At 45.6% G+C, this 17,871-nt stretch overlaps 1 protein-coding gene across 2 annotated transcripts in view; it reads right to left on the bottom strand.

Moving 5' to 3' along the window:
• Positions 1-17,871, bottom strand: part of POMGNT1 (protein O-linked mannose N-acetylglucosaminyltransferase 1 (beta 1,2-)) — a 51,403-nt gene that overhangs the window by 31,917 nt on the left and 1,615 nt on the right. The window contains exon 2 of one of the 2 annotated variants that reach the window (XM_053244962.1): positions 14,228-14,427. The exons of the other annotated variant lie outside the window; for it this stretch is intronic. Coding sequence (XP_053100937.1) covers positions 14,228-14,344 — 117 coding nt within the window. The 5' untranslated portion in view covers positions 14,345-14,427. The remainder of the gene's footprint in view (positions 1-14,227; positions 14,428-17,871) is intronic. 2 annotated transcript variants of the gene reach the window in all.

The raw sequence follows: 17,871 nt of genomic DNA on the forward strand, positions 1-17,871 counted from the left end.
CACAACCAGCATTAAAAGCAACCCCTCCCAACAATTCTGTGCCTCTTAAGTGGGTGTTGAAAATGATCTATAGCTGCATTCATACAGCAATTTAACATGGGACATGGTGACATTATTTGCACCCTTTTAAAAATCAGTCTGTTTTACTATATAAAGATGGCTTTTTGCTGATGTTAATATAATCAGCAACTATATATTCAGGTAACTGAAAATTAGCTGCTCGATAGTGACCAAGAAAAGTGGAGTCTTTGATCCAGTACAAATTGTCCAAACAGACAGTAGCTTCAGGGGCATAGCAAGGTTGGAGTGTGCCCAGAGAGGAGATTTTAAAATGGGCCCCCCCTCAAAGTCCAGGGCCTCCACACACCCCAGGCCCCCCAAGGATTTAAGTCTGATATTTCAAAATAAGTATGCTGCCTGGAAATACATTTCACTGAATACACACACACACTTCACAATATATAGTGATATACATTGAATACTCTCTCTCTCTCTCTCTCTCTCTCTATATATATATATATATATATATGCGCACTACTTTTAATGCCTAGAACACACTAGAAACACTAATGATTAAAATGGGCCCCTTGCTGCAGATTAGCAAAGGAGACTTTCAACCATGCAGTGTGAGCCTATGTATTTTTTCTCAGAATTCTGAACAAATTCAGTAAAGGGGAGTCATGTGTCATGTCTCCGGGGGGGCCCTGGAGGCAGTGAGCCCCAAGACAACTGTCTCCCCTTGCCCAAATATAGTTACGCCCAAGTAGCTTCTTGGGTCCTCAACAGGCCCACACTCTGTCTCTCCTGCATCTGACTTAACTGAAGATTTCCTTGTTTCTTAAGCCACTTCCCTGCAACATCCAAAATGGAGAACAGTGGTTTACACAACCACACAAAACCAACTGGAAGTGCACAAGCTTTTTGGCTCATTCATGAGTCAAACTATAGTTCATTTCATCTTCGGAAATAGGCTCCTGTATCTGCACAAACTGTTGCAAGATTAGCTGTTTCATTGTTTCATTAGGTAATGAAATGAAAACAAAGCTGTGGAATTTAGATAGCCATTTTGTGTAATATTTTGGCATATATATGTCACGTTTTTATTTCATCTTTATTCTCAGAGATGGCGCTCCATAGATAAAGCTCAACAAGCCTTACCTGTAACATCACAAGAGATCTCAGCAGACTGTCTCTTGTACAGTCTCCGATCCATACACTCTCTTACAAGGAGGAACTCTTAGGGCTGTGTCAGCCTCGAAAATATGCCTTCCTTCCAGGCATGCATAGCCAGAACCTTAAGAATACCCATTCTAACTAAAAAGAAAACAAATCTCATTCACAGGGTTTAAAGTTTAAATGATGTGGACAATGTCAAGGTGGGGTTTCCTCAGGTTCAGATAAATCAGGGCTGCTCAACTTTGGTCCACCTGCAGATGTTGGCCTACAATTCCCATAATCCCTGGCTACTGGCCACTATAGCTGGGGATTATGGGAGTTGTAGTCCAAGAACAGCTGGGGGGCCTAAGTTAAGCAGGCCTGATAAATGGCAGCAAACTTGTTTTCCCAGGATTTCCAACCCCTTTCTTCTGCCTGTGATCTCCATCTGTGTTCATATATACAGTATTGCCCCCAGTTAACCAGTGTGGGAGTACTGCTTGATGAGGGGATGGGAAGAAAAAGGAGGTCTGCTTGGCTTAGAACAGGTTTCAAAGCTAAGCAGTGTTTGTTGCTTAGCTTTGTACATAAACTTGGCTTAAATAATTTTCTGTGCCACCTGCCAACACCTTTCCCGCTCCTATAGTATCCTAGACCCACCCAATAGTTCAAGTAGCTGCAATAGCAAATTAGGAAAGTTTAAGCTTACTGAGTGAGGCCTTACATGCAAGAAGTTATTCCACTTAATGGAACCCATCTGACTATGCAGGCAGCTTTTAGTACTGCAACATTTTCAGCCTGTAACCTGGATCACAGGTAAGCTCCTCAAAAAACAAAAAGCACACCAGTAATGTGGTCTAGAATTATGTAGTGTTTAAGATCAGGATGGTCAAGTGACCCAAGACACCAGACTCAAGACAAAATGAATCTTCCCACTGAGGGCATTTGGTGATGGGAAGAAGCAGGTTGCAGGAGGCATGCCCTCAACTCCTGCCTTTGGGCTTCTCGGAGGCATCTGATGGGCCACTGTGTGAAACAGGATGCTAGACTAGATGGGCCCTGGGCCTGATCCAGCAGGGCTGTTCTTAGAAGTGCATACTTGGCCTACAGAAGGCCCCAGCTTCAATCTCTGGGTAGGGCTAAGAAAGACCCATCTGAAACCCTGAAACCATTCAATGCAGACAAAGTTGAATTAGATGGACCAGTGGTCATAGTTTATATGTCAGAGGTCAACATCTTTACTAACCAGGCACAGGAAAGAAGTGTCCCCACTGAGGAAGCCTTCCTGAGTTCCACAGTACTCATTGCACAAGTGGGCGTTTTTCACTGCTCTCTCCTTCTACTGGAAGTGTCCTGCACAACCTGGAAATATGTCCCCCAGGGCTGTGTGATTAGTGAGGATGTCTGTCACAAGGTTCTCACAACAGAGCAACACAATTTTTCTGTCATGTCACCTTGACTGGCTTTCAGGCAAAGCCATTAATTTTGCATGGGCAAAAGTTTCAGACTTACCTTCAGAGCTGCAGACCTTCCGCTACGTTATTATGTTACTGTGGTTTGCAGGGAATGTCACATTACCACAATATATACAATGGTGCTATAATGAACAATTGTACTATGACGCTAGAGTACAGGGCAACAGGGTTTCTATGGGAACCTGAACTTGAAGAGCCCTGTGTGTGTGCAATTAAGGTGTCAGCTATCTCTACAACATTGACAGCTTTGTATTAAACTTGCTATTTTGAGACATGGGATCCAGACAAGATATTGAAATATAGTTGTCATGCCTGTATGCCTATTGCAATGTCAGGCTATTGAAGGCAGCTGTATGGATTATTTCCTCTGTGGGATTCTGAAAGCAACACATGAGAAATTCAATACTAACATGTAGTTTTCAAGGTCATCATGCACTTTTTGAAAACTGGAGTTTGGAGTGGTGGGCGGCGGGCGGGATGGGGAATAAGTTTGGAAACTTAATTCCATGTTGTACTGTACAGGTGAAACTCGGAAAATTAGAATATCGTGCAAAAGTCCATTAATTTCAGTAATGCAAATTAAAAGGTGAAACTGATATATGAGACAGACGCATTACATGCAAAGCGAGAGAAGTCAAGCCTTAATTTGTTATAATTGTGATGATCATGGCGTACAGCTCATGAAAACCCCAAATCCACAATCTCAGAAAATTAGAATATTACATGGAACCAAGAAGACAAGGATTGAAGAATAGAACAATATTGGACCTCTGAAAAGTATACAGTGTACTGTGCTTGATTGGCCAGCAAACTCACCTGACCTGACCCCATAGAGAATCTATGGGGCACTGCCAAGAGAAGGATGAGAGACATGAGACCAAACAATGCAGAATTGCTGAAGGCTGCTAATGAAGCATCCTGGTCTTCCATAACACCTCATCAGTGCCACAGGCTGATAGCATCCATGCCACGCCGCACTGAGGCAGTAATTGCTGCAAAAGGGGCCCAAACCAAGTACTGAATACATATGCATGCTTATACTTTTCAGAGGTCCGATATTGTTCTATTCTTCAATCCTTGTCTTCTTGGTTCCATGTAATATTCTAATTTTCTGAGATTGTGGATTTGGGGTTTTCATGAGCTGTACGCCATGATCATCACAATTATAACAAATTAAGGCTTGACTTATCTCGCTTTGCATGTAATGCGTCTGTCTCATATATCAGTTTCACCTTTTAATTTACATTACTGAAATTAATGGACCTTTGCACAATATTCTAATTTTCCGAGTTTCACCTGTAGTCATTTTGTCCCAGCCTCGGGCACGTCATGCAGGGCCAGTTTCAAATGGTAGGGACAAAAACGTAAGCTCCGAGTTTTAAGACAGCTCTAGATTACATGTGGCAACAAGGGAGCCAATGGTGGGTGGTAAAGACTGGCAACTCTGGCAATCTGGCCAGCAGGAGTGCACGGGACCTCTAGCAATCTGGGATTTTGTGGAGGCGCATAAAGCTATTGTGAGCCTATTGGTTAGGAATATGCATGAACAGAGGTTCGTGCACGGGTTCGGCACTGTGGGGAGAGGAGTGGCGAGGGGAGCTGGATTTTTTTTTAAAAAGTGGAGAGCAGGTCCTTGCCTCCTGGTAAGGATCATGGGATGCCATGTGCATGGGCAGCATGGTGTTGCTGACACCATGCACATGGGTTCTTGGGTGCAGTGTGTCATAGCAGGAAGCTGCATGCAGTGGTGAAGAGCAGTTAAGGATCTACTCTCTTCTTTTTTAAAGATCCTGCTCACCACTCCCAAAGACACCCACAATCATATGAAGGACGAACACTTGGCTGCTGTGACTTGCATGATCACAGCAGCCCTTTCTCAAGCTGTCATCCATCCACTCAAAGCTGCTGCATGTCCACCTCCAAGTGGAAGCACCTCCACAAGATCCCAGATAGATTGCAAGAGGATCCATGTGCTCCTGCTGGGAGGGCTGAGAAGCATTTGAGCTTGGCTTATGTGATCTTGACTCCTCCTTCTGCAGGACTTCTATCCATGAAGGTTATAGTTCTACAGATTAGAGCTGCAAGCTTCACGTGAGCAGATCAAACAACTAAGCTTTAGTCAATTAATTAGTGGGAGCACAGTTTAATCAGTAAAACTGAGCATTAAGGACACACTGTTATTTTTAGGCTACTTTGATTTCAGTGTAATAGAGGATAAAAAAAATACACTAGAGAAGACCTTACCTTCTAACAATGCATGACAATGTTTGATTATTTAGTTGCATGTTCTCACATTTCCTTCAGTAACTCCAGTTTGCCAATAGGCATGTTTTAAAATGACAACTATACTCTTAAAAGGGAGATAATTATTTCATTCTTGCCCTTTAAAAAAAAAAAAAAAAAAGGACATGGACCTCAGCCTGAGTATTCATTGGGACATCCCAGGCTTGGTCCAGACAGAGAGGTCCTTCTGTGGAGAAACTGTTTCTGTGCTGTACCACCTCAGATTACAGGTGGGAGACTTTATAATCAAATGCTTCCCTGCGGAAAAAATCCTATACAGAGAAAGATTCTGGCCAAGAGTTTTTCTCACGTACACAAGATTTCTGAGCAAATATTGTTTCCCTGCAGAGGATCATTCAGCCTCCTACCTACAGTCTGAAGCAGCACAATACAAAAACAATTTTAACACTCACTGAGGTCATTCACACAACTGGGCAGGTGGCAAGGCTTGGTCAACCCACCTTATCCCCCAGATGATAGAGTTCTTCTGTTGGGAGCACAAAGCACATTCCCAGATGAGCAGTGCTGTGTGCCTGCAACACTCACCTTCGGAGGCTAGGACAACATGTTCCAACCTCCGGAGATCCCACAATGCACCACATGAGTGCATGGTGAATTGTGGGGGTCCCCCAGCAACAGGCAGGTGCTTGTCAGGGTTGCAGCACCAGCTGAAAGCACCTGGTGCTGACACACGGTCAGGTAAACAGGGTTAAGGGAGCATGTGCTCCCTTAACCTCATTTAAGAGGTGGGTTTGCTGCCGAGAGCCACATGCCTCCCAGTGGTTCTCATGGGCAGCGAAGCTTGGGCTTGGCTGCCTTAGCCCAGCCTTGGCTGCTCATGAGAACAGCCTCTTTGCCCACACCAGGATTCAAATTCCTTTCTGCTCAGCTGCCCTTTGCTCTTGCAATTTGGATCAATTCAGATACGGCCCTCAAATCATGGTGTCATGATATGTAAAAAAACACTGATTTCCTCCCTCACAATTTAACAGCAAACCACACCTCTCAATTACATTTGCCTTTGGGGGTCCAATGCAATTGGCTTAGAACTCTCGGGAGCTGTCGTTTATGTGACGGTGACGGAAGTGAAGTTGAGCGAGAGTGGGGATTTGGGTCTGGGTAGCAACAGTCTCAAAGAGGAGTTGTTATGAGACTCAAAAGATAAGGAAGTCTAAAAAAATAAAGGACTAGGTTATTAGGACAGTCTGTAACGAAGTACAGTTCTGAGACAGAACTCAGTCCAAAAGGTGAAAAGCCTTATACATTGAGGCCATTCTCATGATTGTGTGGAAGCAGGCTAAGGAAGGCCAGCCTGGTTTTGCACGGTCGCGTGCTGCAATGGAAGCCGCGCAGCTCCCGGCAGCAAACCTCCAAAAATGTCCCTCCCCTTAAACCAAGGTTTATGGAGCAAACACTTAACACGTGCTGCGGCTCCGCGCCATGGCAACTCATGAGGAGACCCCCGGCCGGGCAGCTCCAACAAGCCTCCAGGCCTTGGGGATCTCCCCCAGAATGCCCTGTGCACTCACGCGGGGCATCCTTGGACCAGGCAGCCTCCAATCCCCACCAACCCTACCAGCTCCATGACGAGCCGGTAATTGTGTCGGCAGCCGATCCAGGACAGAGAGATCATGCGCAGAGAGAGCAGGCTAAGCCCGTTCTTCCTACAGAGCCTGATTCGGCTCTCCACACTGCTCGTGTGGAGAGCCTCACTGTATGCATACCTGCCAACATGTCCCTATTTTTCCATTCAGGTGAATGGGAAAATAGGGACATGTTGGCAGGTATGCGTGTGTAAACTAAGTAAGTGCTCTGAGAAGTCCAAATCATCAACTGTGTAACCAAGCAAGATTTCAGCCCTACTAATCAGTAGTGAAACAAACCTCAGACAACATCTTTAAATAAATATTCTTCTTGTTTTGTTTTAAAGTACATCTGACCAAGTGTTTTCTTTAACAAGCGCTCCTCACGTCTGCAAAGCCATGTTATTAGGGTAAAGAAATCAACAGAATTACAGAAGCTTCGTCATATAATTGGTGGCAGCAGAATATACAGTGGGTATAGGAAAGAATCACCCCCTTTGATAGACCTTAAATTCTGGTTCCCTTACATCCTGAAACGAAAACACAAGCTGTACTTCACCAGCTGTACTTATCCAATGCAACCTATAACATCCAACTGAAAAACATCACAATTACAGTCCAGAAAAAGTGTCAGAAATAAAAAACAAGAATTACTGAGATTGAAAAAGGATCAACCCCCCCCCCCCCAATGTTGATATTTTGTTGAACCACCTTTTGCTTTAATAACAGCCTTGAGTCTGTTGGGATACTTCTCTATCAACCTTGCACATCTAGACGGAGCAATATTTGCCCACTCCTCCATACAGAACTGTTCAAGTTCGGTCACATTGGATGGTAGGTGTTGGTGGACTGCTATCTTCAAATCTCTCCACAGCTTTTCTATGGGATTTAGGTCTGGGATCTGACTGGGCCACATGAGGACGTTCACTTTTTTCTCCTTCAGCCACTGTGTGGTTAATTTTGCTGTGTGCTTCGGATTGTTGTCATGTTGAAAGGTGAATCTTCTGCCCATCCTCAACTGTCTGGCAGAGGGTAGCAGGTTTTCTTCCAGAATCTGACGGTATTTTGCCCCATCCATTTTTCCTTCTACCCTAACGAGAGCCCCAGTCCCTGAGGCAGAGAAACACCCCCACAACAGGATGCTGCCACCTCCATGCTTCACTGTAGGTATGGTGTGTTGTGGATGGTGAGCTGCGTTGGATTTACGCCAGGTGTACTGTTTGGTGTTGAGACCAAATAGTTCAATCTTGGTCTCATCTGACCATAAGACCTTTTTCCATTTGGCATCAGAATCTTCAAGGTGCCTTCTGGCAAAGCTCAAACGAGCTTTAATGTGGCCTTTCTTGAGAAGTGGCTTTCTCCTTGCGACCCTCCTGAACAAGCCACATCTGTGGAGCGCTCGTGAAATTGTTGTCACATGCACAGAACAACCACTCTTTGCCATGAAGTCCTTTAACTCCTTCAGAGTGGCCATTGGCCTCTTGGTAACCTCTCTTACCAGTTTCCTCCTTGCTCTTCCATCCAGTTTGGAGGGCCGACTGGATCCAGGGAGGATAGCAGTCCACCAACACCTACCATCCAATGTGACCGAACTTGAACAGTTCTGTATGGAGGAGTGGGCAAATATTGCTCCGTCTAGATGTGCAAGGTTGATAGAGAAGTATCCCAACATATTCAAGGCTGTTATTAAAGCAAAAGGTGGTTCAACAAAATATTGACATTGGGGGGGTGATCCTTTTTCAATCTCAGTAATTCTTGTTTTTTATTTCTGACACTTTTTCTGGACTGTAATTGTGATGTTTTTCAGTTGGATGTTATAGATTGCATTGGATAAGTACAGCTGGTGAAGGGAATTTTCTTTGTGTTTTCATTTCAGGATGTAAGGGAACCAGAATTTAAGGTCTATCAAAGGGGGTGATTCTTTCCTATACCCACTGTAAGTACAATTATACAAGCCCAAGTAACATCTAAGGTGAAAAACTAAACACAAACTTCAAAGCATCCCTGATTTAAATGCCACAAGAGGCAGGACTGATTTGGATGGAGGTGAACCAACTGAAACTTACTCAAAAAAAGATTGAGGTGCTGTTGGCTGGGAGTTTCATATAGGTGGGCACTCATTCAACACTAGATGGGATTGTAGTCGAGACCAAAGATGCAAGTTTGCAGTTTAAGGGTGATCATCCATTGCTGTCCCTGGATACTTAGGTGACAGCACTGGCCAGGAGCACCTTTAATCAGTTTTGGCTGAATTGTGAGGTTCAGCCCTATCTAAAGATATTGGATCTAGTTACAATAGTGCAAATGATGGTTACATCCAGCCTTGATTACTGTATGACACTGAGGCTCTTCTCACGATCGGTGAGAAGAGCCTCTAAGGGGGTTGCGAGGAGAGCAGGCTAAGCCTGCTCTCCTCGCAGATGAGCAGACAGTCTGCTCTGGGAGGCCGCAGTGGCCACCCACACAATTGCTGGCTCCGTGATGGAGCCGGTGGGGGCTGGGAGGATTGGGGGCTGTGCGGCCCCTGGAAGCTCCAGTATGCCCTGTGCGAGTGCGCAGGGCATACTGGAGAGACCCCCGAGCCAGGAGGCTGCTTTTAAGCCGCCCAGCTGGGGGGCTACTCACAATTTTGAGAACTCTCCTAGCCCGATTTCACCTGATCGTCAGAATAGCCTCACTATGTGGTGCAGTAGTAGTAGCAGCCCCCTGCTGACTGAGCAAAGAGGCACCTTTTAAAAGTGGTGATTCTCTCTACTGAGCAGGGGGAGAGCAACTGGCCCTATCCATCCCCAGCAGAGCATCCCTCCAGTGGCTGTTGCTAGTGAATACCTTATGTTTCTTTTTTAGATTGTGAGCCCTTTGGGGATGGGGAGCCATTTTATTTATCTATTTATAGCTATGTAAACCACTTTGGGAACACTGTTTTCCATAGCAACAGTTAAGATATAAAGAATAATAGAGAGGATGTTTCCAGTTCCCCATCCCTTTCTACAGTCAGCAAAAATCTTTTGTCCTTACCTTTAAAGCTCTTCTGAGCCTTTTTTAATCTATCCTTTAGGTCTCGTTTCTTGAAGTAATCCTGCCCATAAGCACCACTCCTCCAATTATCCCACTCAGCTGCCCGAAGGCCTCTTGCTGTCCTTACTCCACCAATTCTCCTCCAACCACTGCCCCCTTGGGACAGAGCTTCCATCCTGAACATGCATGGAGTATCACATCTCTCCCCCGCTTCAAATCCTTCCTTAAATAATTTCAAAGGCAAGACTTTCTGCATGGCCTATGGCTTATCACCGTAATCTTTATTCACCACTGTAAGCACGTCTTAAGTATGTGTAACTGCATTTGCTCACGTTCATCCCTCACTCTCCCCTGCCCCCATTGCTCATCTTTGGATATAAGCTCCCTGGAGGCAGAGACCTGTCTGTTTTTGCTGATGAAACTCTAGAACACCATATACACCGTATTATGATGCTGTACCATAGATATGTTGCAGCATCAAAGAGTACATTTTCCTTGCCTCTCAATCACTCACATCAGATTAGGAAGCAAGGCTTTCATGGTTCCCCCACCCCACAAGGTAATCTGCTCATTTCTCCAACCTTATCCCTTCTTTCCTCTCCCAGATGTACTTACTCCACCAACACATGGAATTAGGTGAAGAGAGCGGCTTTTCTGTACATGTTTATGGGCTTGTTCACGCTTTATTAAGAAGCACCATTACACAAACAGATCTGTTCTACGAGCCAGGAAACACAGAGCTAATAGTGCAGATATATCAGAGAACTGTGATCCAGCATCAGGATGTGCCTTTAGAAGCCACCCTTCCCCGTCCTCCTTCCGTTTCAGCTTTTAATTGAAACTCACTCAGCATCACAGGCAAAAGGAGAAACTGACAAGTTGGGAGGACTTGATGTTCAAGGCTGCAAATCCACGGTTTTATTTATTTAGAAGAGGCATCTGCATTGCCATATTTGTTAGAGATTACCTGAGCAGCACTGAGAATTAGCCATCTCTCTCTGAGTACATAGCCGCTGGAAAAAGTTCGAAGCCGACTGTCCTGAGAGGGCTGTGGCAGCTCAGTTGCAATGGCTGCATTAATTTGTGTGCATATTATTCAATTGTACAACCAACAACAAATCAAGATATAAATAAGGCTGGGACAAAGAAGAGCCCCTAAGCAGGCAGTGTAAGCTGGGCATGTTGTAGCAGAAGATGTTCCAGTGAAACTTAGCAAGAGGTTCTTCCAGTTGGAGACTTATTTCAATTTCAGTGCCAATTCTGATGGGAGATGTAACAGGTTGTCCACATGACATCCAAGGACAGTAACACAAGTTCTTAGCACAATTTGCTGACAATCTGTGAAAAATACTGCCTTTATTCCAACTTGGGGGGAAAACCACAGCTTTTTCATGGATTGTCAGCAGATGGAACCAAGAACTTGAGCAATGTTCTTGAACATCCTGTGAACACCTCCTTACATTTCCCGTCTGAATTTGCTCCGAAGTTGGAATAAATCACAGTTTGGAAGAACCCAAGAAGCTCTGCCTGGATGCTGCCAGAAGGGGTGCAGAAATCCCCAGTGAGTTGACTCTGTGTTAGAAAGTGCTCACAAGTAAAAGGCATCTCATTCCCGCTCAAGAGACAAAGGGATAGAATTGGGGATAACAGCTTTTCCCTCCCTGGCAGGGCTTCTTTGGCAGGTGAAGCTTTTTCTTGCATAGACAGATAAGGAGACATTTAGCAAGCAAAATTTTCCTGTCAGGCAGCTTTTAAATGCACAGGAACCTTGTCAGGGGAAAAAAAAATATGGCAAGCCTAGAGAGGATGAAGGCTCCTTCACTCACCATTCAAGATGTGGAACAGTGGACTAGAAGCTGATGGCCTTTTTCTCCAGGGACAGTCATAGTTAGCATGGGAAGGCTCACAGGATCCCTATGTTAACCTTAAATCCTGGCCAATAGCCTTTAAGTTGCTTGACCTACGGTCCTTATATGCACACAATGACAAGTCAGTGTCTAGTTTAATTAAGGATACTAGGGATGTGCACGAACCTGTTTGGAGGCCCTTTTATCGAGCTCCAAACAGGTTCAAACACCAGGCAGTTCTGAGGCTCGAAGGTGTGTGTGTGACAACTTTAAGGGTGGGGGAGGGTGCACTTACCCCTTTCTCCACTTTCCCCCCCGCTGGCACTGGGTTTGTAAAGACTCTGTCAGGGTAGCAGCATATCTTCCTGCTGCCCCGTTCCCTCCTTGGTAGGAAGTGCCACATGTTGCACCTGCTTGCTCACATGTTTGATGTGCAGGCGCGATGTGCGCATGCGCACCTTGCACTTCCAGTCAAGGAGGGAACGGGGCAACAGGAAGGTATGCTGCCACCCTGACAGAGTCTTTACAAACCCAGCATCGGTGTGGGGGAAGCGGAGTGAGGGGTAAGTGCATCCTCCCCTGCCCTTAAAGTTGTCCCACCTCTGCTAGTTCCGTGCACATCCCTAAAGGATACTTCCTAGGTGCTCATGTACTTTGGATCAGTTCATTCTGTTGGAACAGCAGCTCAGCTTCTGTCATACCCAATGAACAAGAGCAACATGTACCAAGGGATGAGCAAATGAGCAACTTCATTTAAAGCCAAGTTGTGATTTATTGAGGGCATGCACACGAGCAGCCCTACCCAGGCTTGCACAGCCCTACCGAGGTAGGGCTGCTTGTGTGGAATGCTGGGGCCAGGCCTGATCCTGGTGCTCCCGAGTTCTCCCCCACCAGGCTTTTATGCAGGTAGAAAGGTGCAAGCACACCCTGCCTGCAGCCCAAGCATGCACAAAACTGGGAGGCAAGAGCACCCAGCAGTGGGGGAATCCAACAATGCACTGCACCCCTGGCACGGTGCACTGTGGGATGCTAGAAGACTTCCTGCTCCGGCTCACAGCTCTGCCACTCACTATGGCAACAAATTGTGTGTCTGAGGAATGGTAAAGCTTGGAAGGGCAGGGAGATTGTGTGTGGGCAGGCAGGCAGGAGCCCGCTTCTCCACCGCCCTCCCTAGTGTGGCTGTGAGAACAACCTCAGTATTTCCAAATCCACCAATTGGATACAGTGTTACATTTCAGCCATGAAACTCACTGGGTGGCTCTAGGCCAATCACTTCTCTCTCTCAACCTATCTCACAGGGTTGCTGCGAGGATAAACATAATCTAGTACACCACTCTGGGATCTTGGAAGAAGAGTCGGATATAAATTTTAAATAAATAAATAAATAAATAAATAAATAAAATGAATAGATTTCCGTCTGAGAGGCTCAAATTCCACATTATTTGTGGTTTCCAAGCAGCCCTGGTAGAATCTCTAAGTCTCTACTTCTCTTTTTGCAAGACATACCAGTAGCTATTAGATGAAATAATTAGAACCTACATACTGTTACCAGTCCAGGACCACCCCAAACTTTTGATTGCCTCAGACCAGAAGTGACAGACAAGCCTCAATTCGTGCCTTGTGACCTATGCTTCCTCTGAAGGGCATGCAACTGGTTCACTCTTAGGATACGGGGCAAAAGCTAAGAATATTCATGTTAATTGGTTTCAGAAGAGGGATACAATGATCAGTTGCAGCAAAGAGATAGAAAATTCCATAGCACCTCACAGTCTCATATTTATTTATGAGCTTTCACAAGTATATACCAGATGCATCAGGTGACCCCTTGCCTAAACACAATCTTATGCTACAATAAGTCAGCTCACCTACAAAGTATTACTGGACTGCTGGTTTTTTAAAAAATATGAACAATGCAGAAGCTACTTATCTGTGTCAATATACTATTTTTGCATAATACAAATAATCCATTTGCAATGCTCATTCAATTTGTAGAGGTTCTCATCAGTTTGCGCACAGACACTCCATAATCCAGAGGCATTTAAAACCAATCTTCTCTAATCCTAGTCAGTCACAAGCCCCGCACCCAGATATGGAGGAACAGGAGTGTTTGTTATGCTGTACCTGGGGAGAGTTTCTTTCTGTGAGTTGGAGTGCTGGGTGTTCCTCAGCCCCAGAAACTCTCCCGGATACAGTGCTTGCCTCTGCAGACAACTGCTATTTCCAGGGAGAGTCAAGGGACATGACTAAGGAACAGGTGAATGTGAAAGTGGGGCTAGCAAGCTCACTCCCAGTTGCCTTGTATCTGCATACACTGTATCCAGTTCCTGAACAGGGCTGCAATGTGCAGCACAACACAAGCAACCGAGTAGGCTTGAGCCTGAAACATTTCAGAGGCCATTATAAAGGCCTCCAAAATGTTTCGGCTCGGTGGGGGGGTGGGTCGGTGCTGGCAGGAGTGGTACTTTAAGGGGAGGGGAGGGTGTACTCACCCCTCCTGCCACATTTCCCCCCCCCGGTGCTCCATTAGTTTCAAGCCCCTCGAGGCGGCAGCGTTCCTCCCTGCCACCCCGTTGCCCTCATCGGCTGGAAGTAGCGATCACGCACGCGCCCGTTGCGTGTGCGTGCACGCCTGTCTGCCGCGCACACACAATTGCTACTTCCGGCCGATGAGGGCAACGGGGCAGCAGGGAGAAACACTGCCACCCCGAGGGGCTTGAAAATAACAGAGTGCCAGTGGGAGAAATGCAGTGGGAGGGGTAAGTACACCTCCCCTGCCCTTAAAGTACCACCCCCGCCAGTGCCAAATAACTTTTGGGCACATCCCTAGAACCTAGCAGAGGCAAGGGTGGGCAGGGCCTGTTCTCACCTGACACAACCTCCTTAGTGCCCTCTGGTTTGTTAGCTTGTACTTCCAGGTCAGGTACCAGCTACGTTTCTTCCATGGCTTGCCTTGGGGGTTGGGTTTCCACTCATCCATCATCATAGGGCAAATAGGACGGAAGTGGGCAGCTACATGAGGTAGCTCTCAGCATTGGCTCTTCTCTAGTCACATTCTGCCCATGAGACCTGCAGGGCACAGAAAACAGCAAGAGTTTGAAGATCGGGAAGGCAGAGCTAGATGTATTGCATGACATCAAGATCTATTGCAGAGGCAACTCTAATTCTGCACAAAAGTTTAACACACAATTTACATCATCTATTCTGGTCACAATATATGGACTTCTGCAAAACGTAGTAGTGGTTATGAGTAGGGAGTGAAGGAGCCTGGCATGGACCAGGATGGAAGAAATTAAGATGGGAGAACCCTTTGTCAAAGAGTTTTAGAAGCAGAGAAACAATGAGGCATGGGAAGAGGTAGGCAGGGAATGCATACCTGCCAACTTGACCCTGTTTTCCCATTCACCTGCATGGAGAAAATAGGGACATGTTGGCAGGTATGGAATGAGAGATTATCAGGCAGAGTACTGAGGGCCAGCAAATGAGAAGGGGAAACTCAAGCTGCTACAAGTGTCCTTATTAAAATGTTTGAGTTACATTTTATACTAAAATATTTTATACTCAAAAATGTGTTTTGAGTATATTTTCCTCCATCTTCACATATTCTTCCATTTTACTTCAGCAAAAATTGGTGAGGTGACGAGAATTCCAAGTGGAAGTTGAGAATGTAATAGAAGAGCATATGTTTGAAGTGCATTAGACACTCTTAAACATTTTAATAGACATGTTTCAGCACCATGGAGTGTCCCTTCCCTTTTGCGGACATACTGGTGCTATTCTTTCCCACCCTTTAGTGGGGTTTTTTGGGGGGTGTTTTTTTTTTGTTTTGTTTTTTTTGCAGAGTACTCTGCTGGTATGCTTCACAGACTATGGGAAACACCTACATTGGGCAGCAGCGATATAAGATGCTGCTGAAAGGCATCATCTCATACTGTGCAGGAGGCGGCAATGGTAAACCCCTCCTGTATTCTACCAAAAGAAAACCACAGGACTCTGTAGGCGCCAGGAGTCGAAATCGACTTGACGGCACACTTTACCTTTACCACTCTCTCCATTCACTATTCAAACTCAACTTCAGTTTTGGGGCCATCAGCAGATAATGCAGACACGATTCCAAGCATTCCTTGTCTTATTTATTTATCCAGCTCAGAACCCCTCCAGAAACATAGCTATCTCCAGTCAAGCAGTTATTTATTTATCTAACTTATTATGCTACCCAACACTTTACGTCTCTGGGTGGTTTACAACAACACAAAACAAATGACAGAAAAAGTTAACACATTACAACAATTTAAAAGTTCAAAACAATGTTAAAACTATTAAAACAGTGCTGCATTTCAATTAAAAGCCTGGGTGAACAAATGCATCTTTAAAAACTTTTTAAAAGTTGTCAGAAATGGGGAGGCTCTTATTTCAGCAGGGAGCACATTCCAAAGCTTCAGGGCAGCAGCAGCAAAGGCCCATCCTCGAGTAGCCACCAGACAAGCTGGTGGCAACTGCAGACGAACTTCTCCTGATCAACTCAATTGGTGGTGGGGTTCATGATGAAAAAGACATTCTCCTAAATAACTAGGGCCCAAGCAGTTTAAGGTTGTATAGATTATAGCCAGCACTTTGTATTTTGCCCGCAACTTATAGGCAATCAGTGTAGCTCTTTCAATACAGGAGTAATATGGTCTCTCCAAGATAACTCAGAGACCAACCTGGCTGTCGCATTCTGGACAAACTGTAGTTTCTGGACTACATACAAAGGCAGCCCCACATAGAGTGCATTGCAGTAATCCAGTCTGGAGGTTACCAGACTGATATGTTGATATGGAGAAATGTGAGAGTGTCATCAGCATACTGTTAGCACCCTGCACCAAATCTCCTGATAATCCCTCCCAATGGTTTCATAAGAACAGCCCTGCTGGATCAGGCCCAAGGCCCATCTAGTCCAGCATCCGATTTCAAACAGTGACCCACCAGATGCAGATGCTGAACAACATGTAGATGTTAAACAATATTGGAGACAATATGAAGCCTCAAGGGACACCATACAAAAACTCAGATTCTGAAGAACAACAGTCTCCAAGGGACACCATCTGGAACCTGCCCAAGAGGTAGGCGCGGAACCACTGCAAATCAGTGCCTCCCACTCCCAACCCCCTCAGACACTCCAAAAGGATACTATGGTTGATAGTACCGAAAGCCGCTGAGAGGTTCAAAAGAACCAACACAGTCACACTTCCTCTGTCAATTCCCAATCGGAGATCATCCATCAGGCCAACGAAGGCAGTCTCCACCACATAGCCCACTCAAAGCCAGTCTGAAATGGGTCTAGATAATCAGTTTCCTCCAAGACTGTCTGGAGCTGGGAGGCCAACACCCTCTCAATTACCTTGCTCAGCCATGGAAGCTTGGAGAAAGACCTGTACTAGTTGTTTAACTCTGAGGAATCCAACACAGGCTTCTTCAGAAGTGGTCTAATAATTGCCTCCTTAAGACAAGAAAGATCTGGTCTTGTGGTAGCAACCATGACTCATCCCCTTAGCTAAGCAGGGTCTGCCCTGGTTGCATATGAATGGGAGACTTGATGTGTGAGCACTGTAAGATGGATGAAGCTGCTCTGGGAAGAGCAGAAGGTTCCAAGTTCCCTCCCTGACATCTCCAAGATAGGGCTGAGAGAGATTCCTGCCTGCAACCTTGGAGAAGCCGCTGCCAGTCTGTGAAGGCTACTGAGCTAGATAGACCAATGGTCTGACTCGGAATATGGCAGCTTTCTATGTTCCTATGCCTTCACTCAGAGAAGCATTTATAACCTCTAACAGGCCTGCAAACAATCCCCCTGCCAGACAGTATAAGCCATATTGGGCAAGGGTCAAGAGAACAGGTGGTAGGCCGCACCATTCCAAGCAGCTTGTCCACATCTTCAGGAGTCACGAACTGGAACTGATCCAACTTAACCACACAAGAGGAGTCGCTGGACACCTCTGCACCAGACAATGCAGTAATTGTGGAGACTGAGTCTAAGTCGGCCCAAATACGAGAAATTTCTTCAATATAGAATTCACTGAACATGTCACAGAGGGTAATCAATGGTTTCAGATTCTGATTCAAGAGAGGAGGGGCACATACTAGCCCTCTCACAACCCTGAACAACTCCGCCGGAGGTCAACTTGCAGATGCAATACGGGCAGAAAAGAATAGCTTCTTTGCCACACATGCTGCCTGAGCATAGATCTTCAAACACACTCCATGTTGCAATCTGTTGGATTCAAGCCGAGTCTTTCTCCACTTATGCACCAGTCTACCTTGCTGCTTCAGACCTATAGTTCTTCCGTATACCAAGGGGCCAGTTTTGAAGCAGGTCAGAGAGGACACTTGGGACCGGTCATGTCTACTGCCCTGGTGAGTTCATTGTTCCAGTTCTCCATCAAGGCATCAACAGGATTGCCAGCAGAGCCAATACTAAATCCCTCCAAGGCATCTTGGAATCCTATTGGATCCAATAACCTTCTCAGGCATACCATC

This window comes from Hemicordylus capensis, chromosome 4 (assembly GCF_027244095.1).
Source record: "Hemicordylus capensis ecotype Gifberg chromosome 4, rHemCap1.1.pri, whole genome shotgun sequence".
NCBI classification, from domain to species: domain Eukaryota; kingdom Metazoa; phylum Chordata; class Lepidosauria; order Squamata; family Cordylidae; genus Hemicordylus; species Hemicordylus capensis.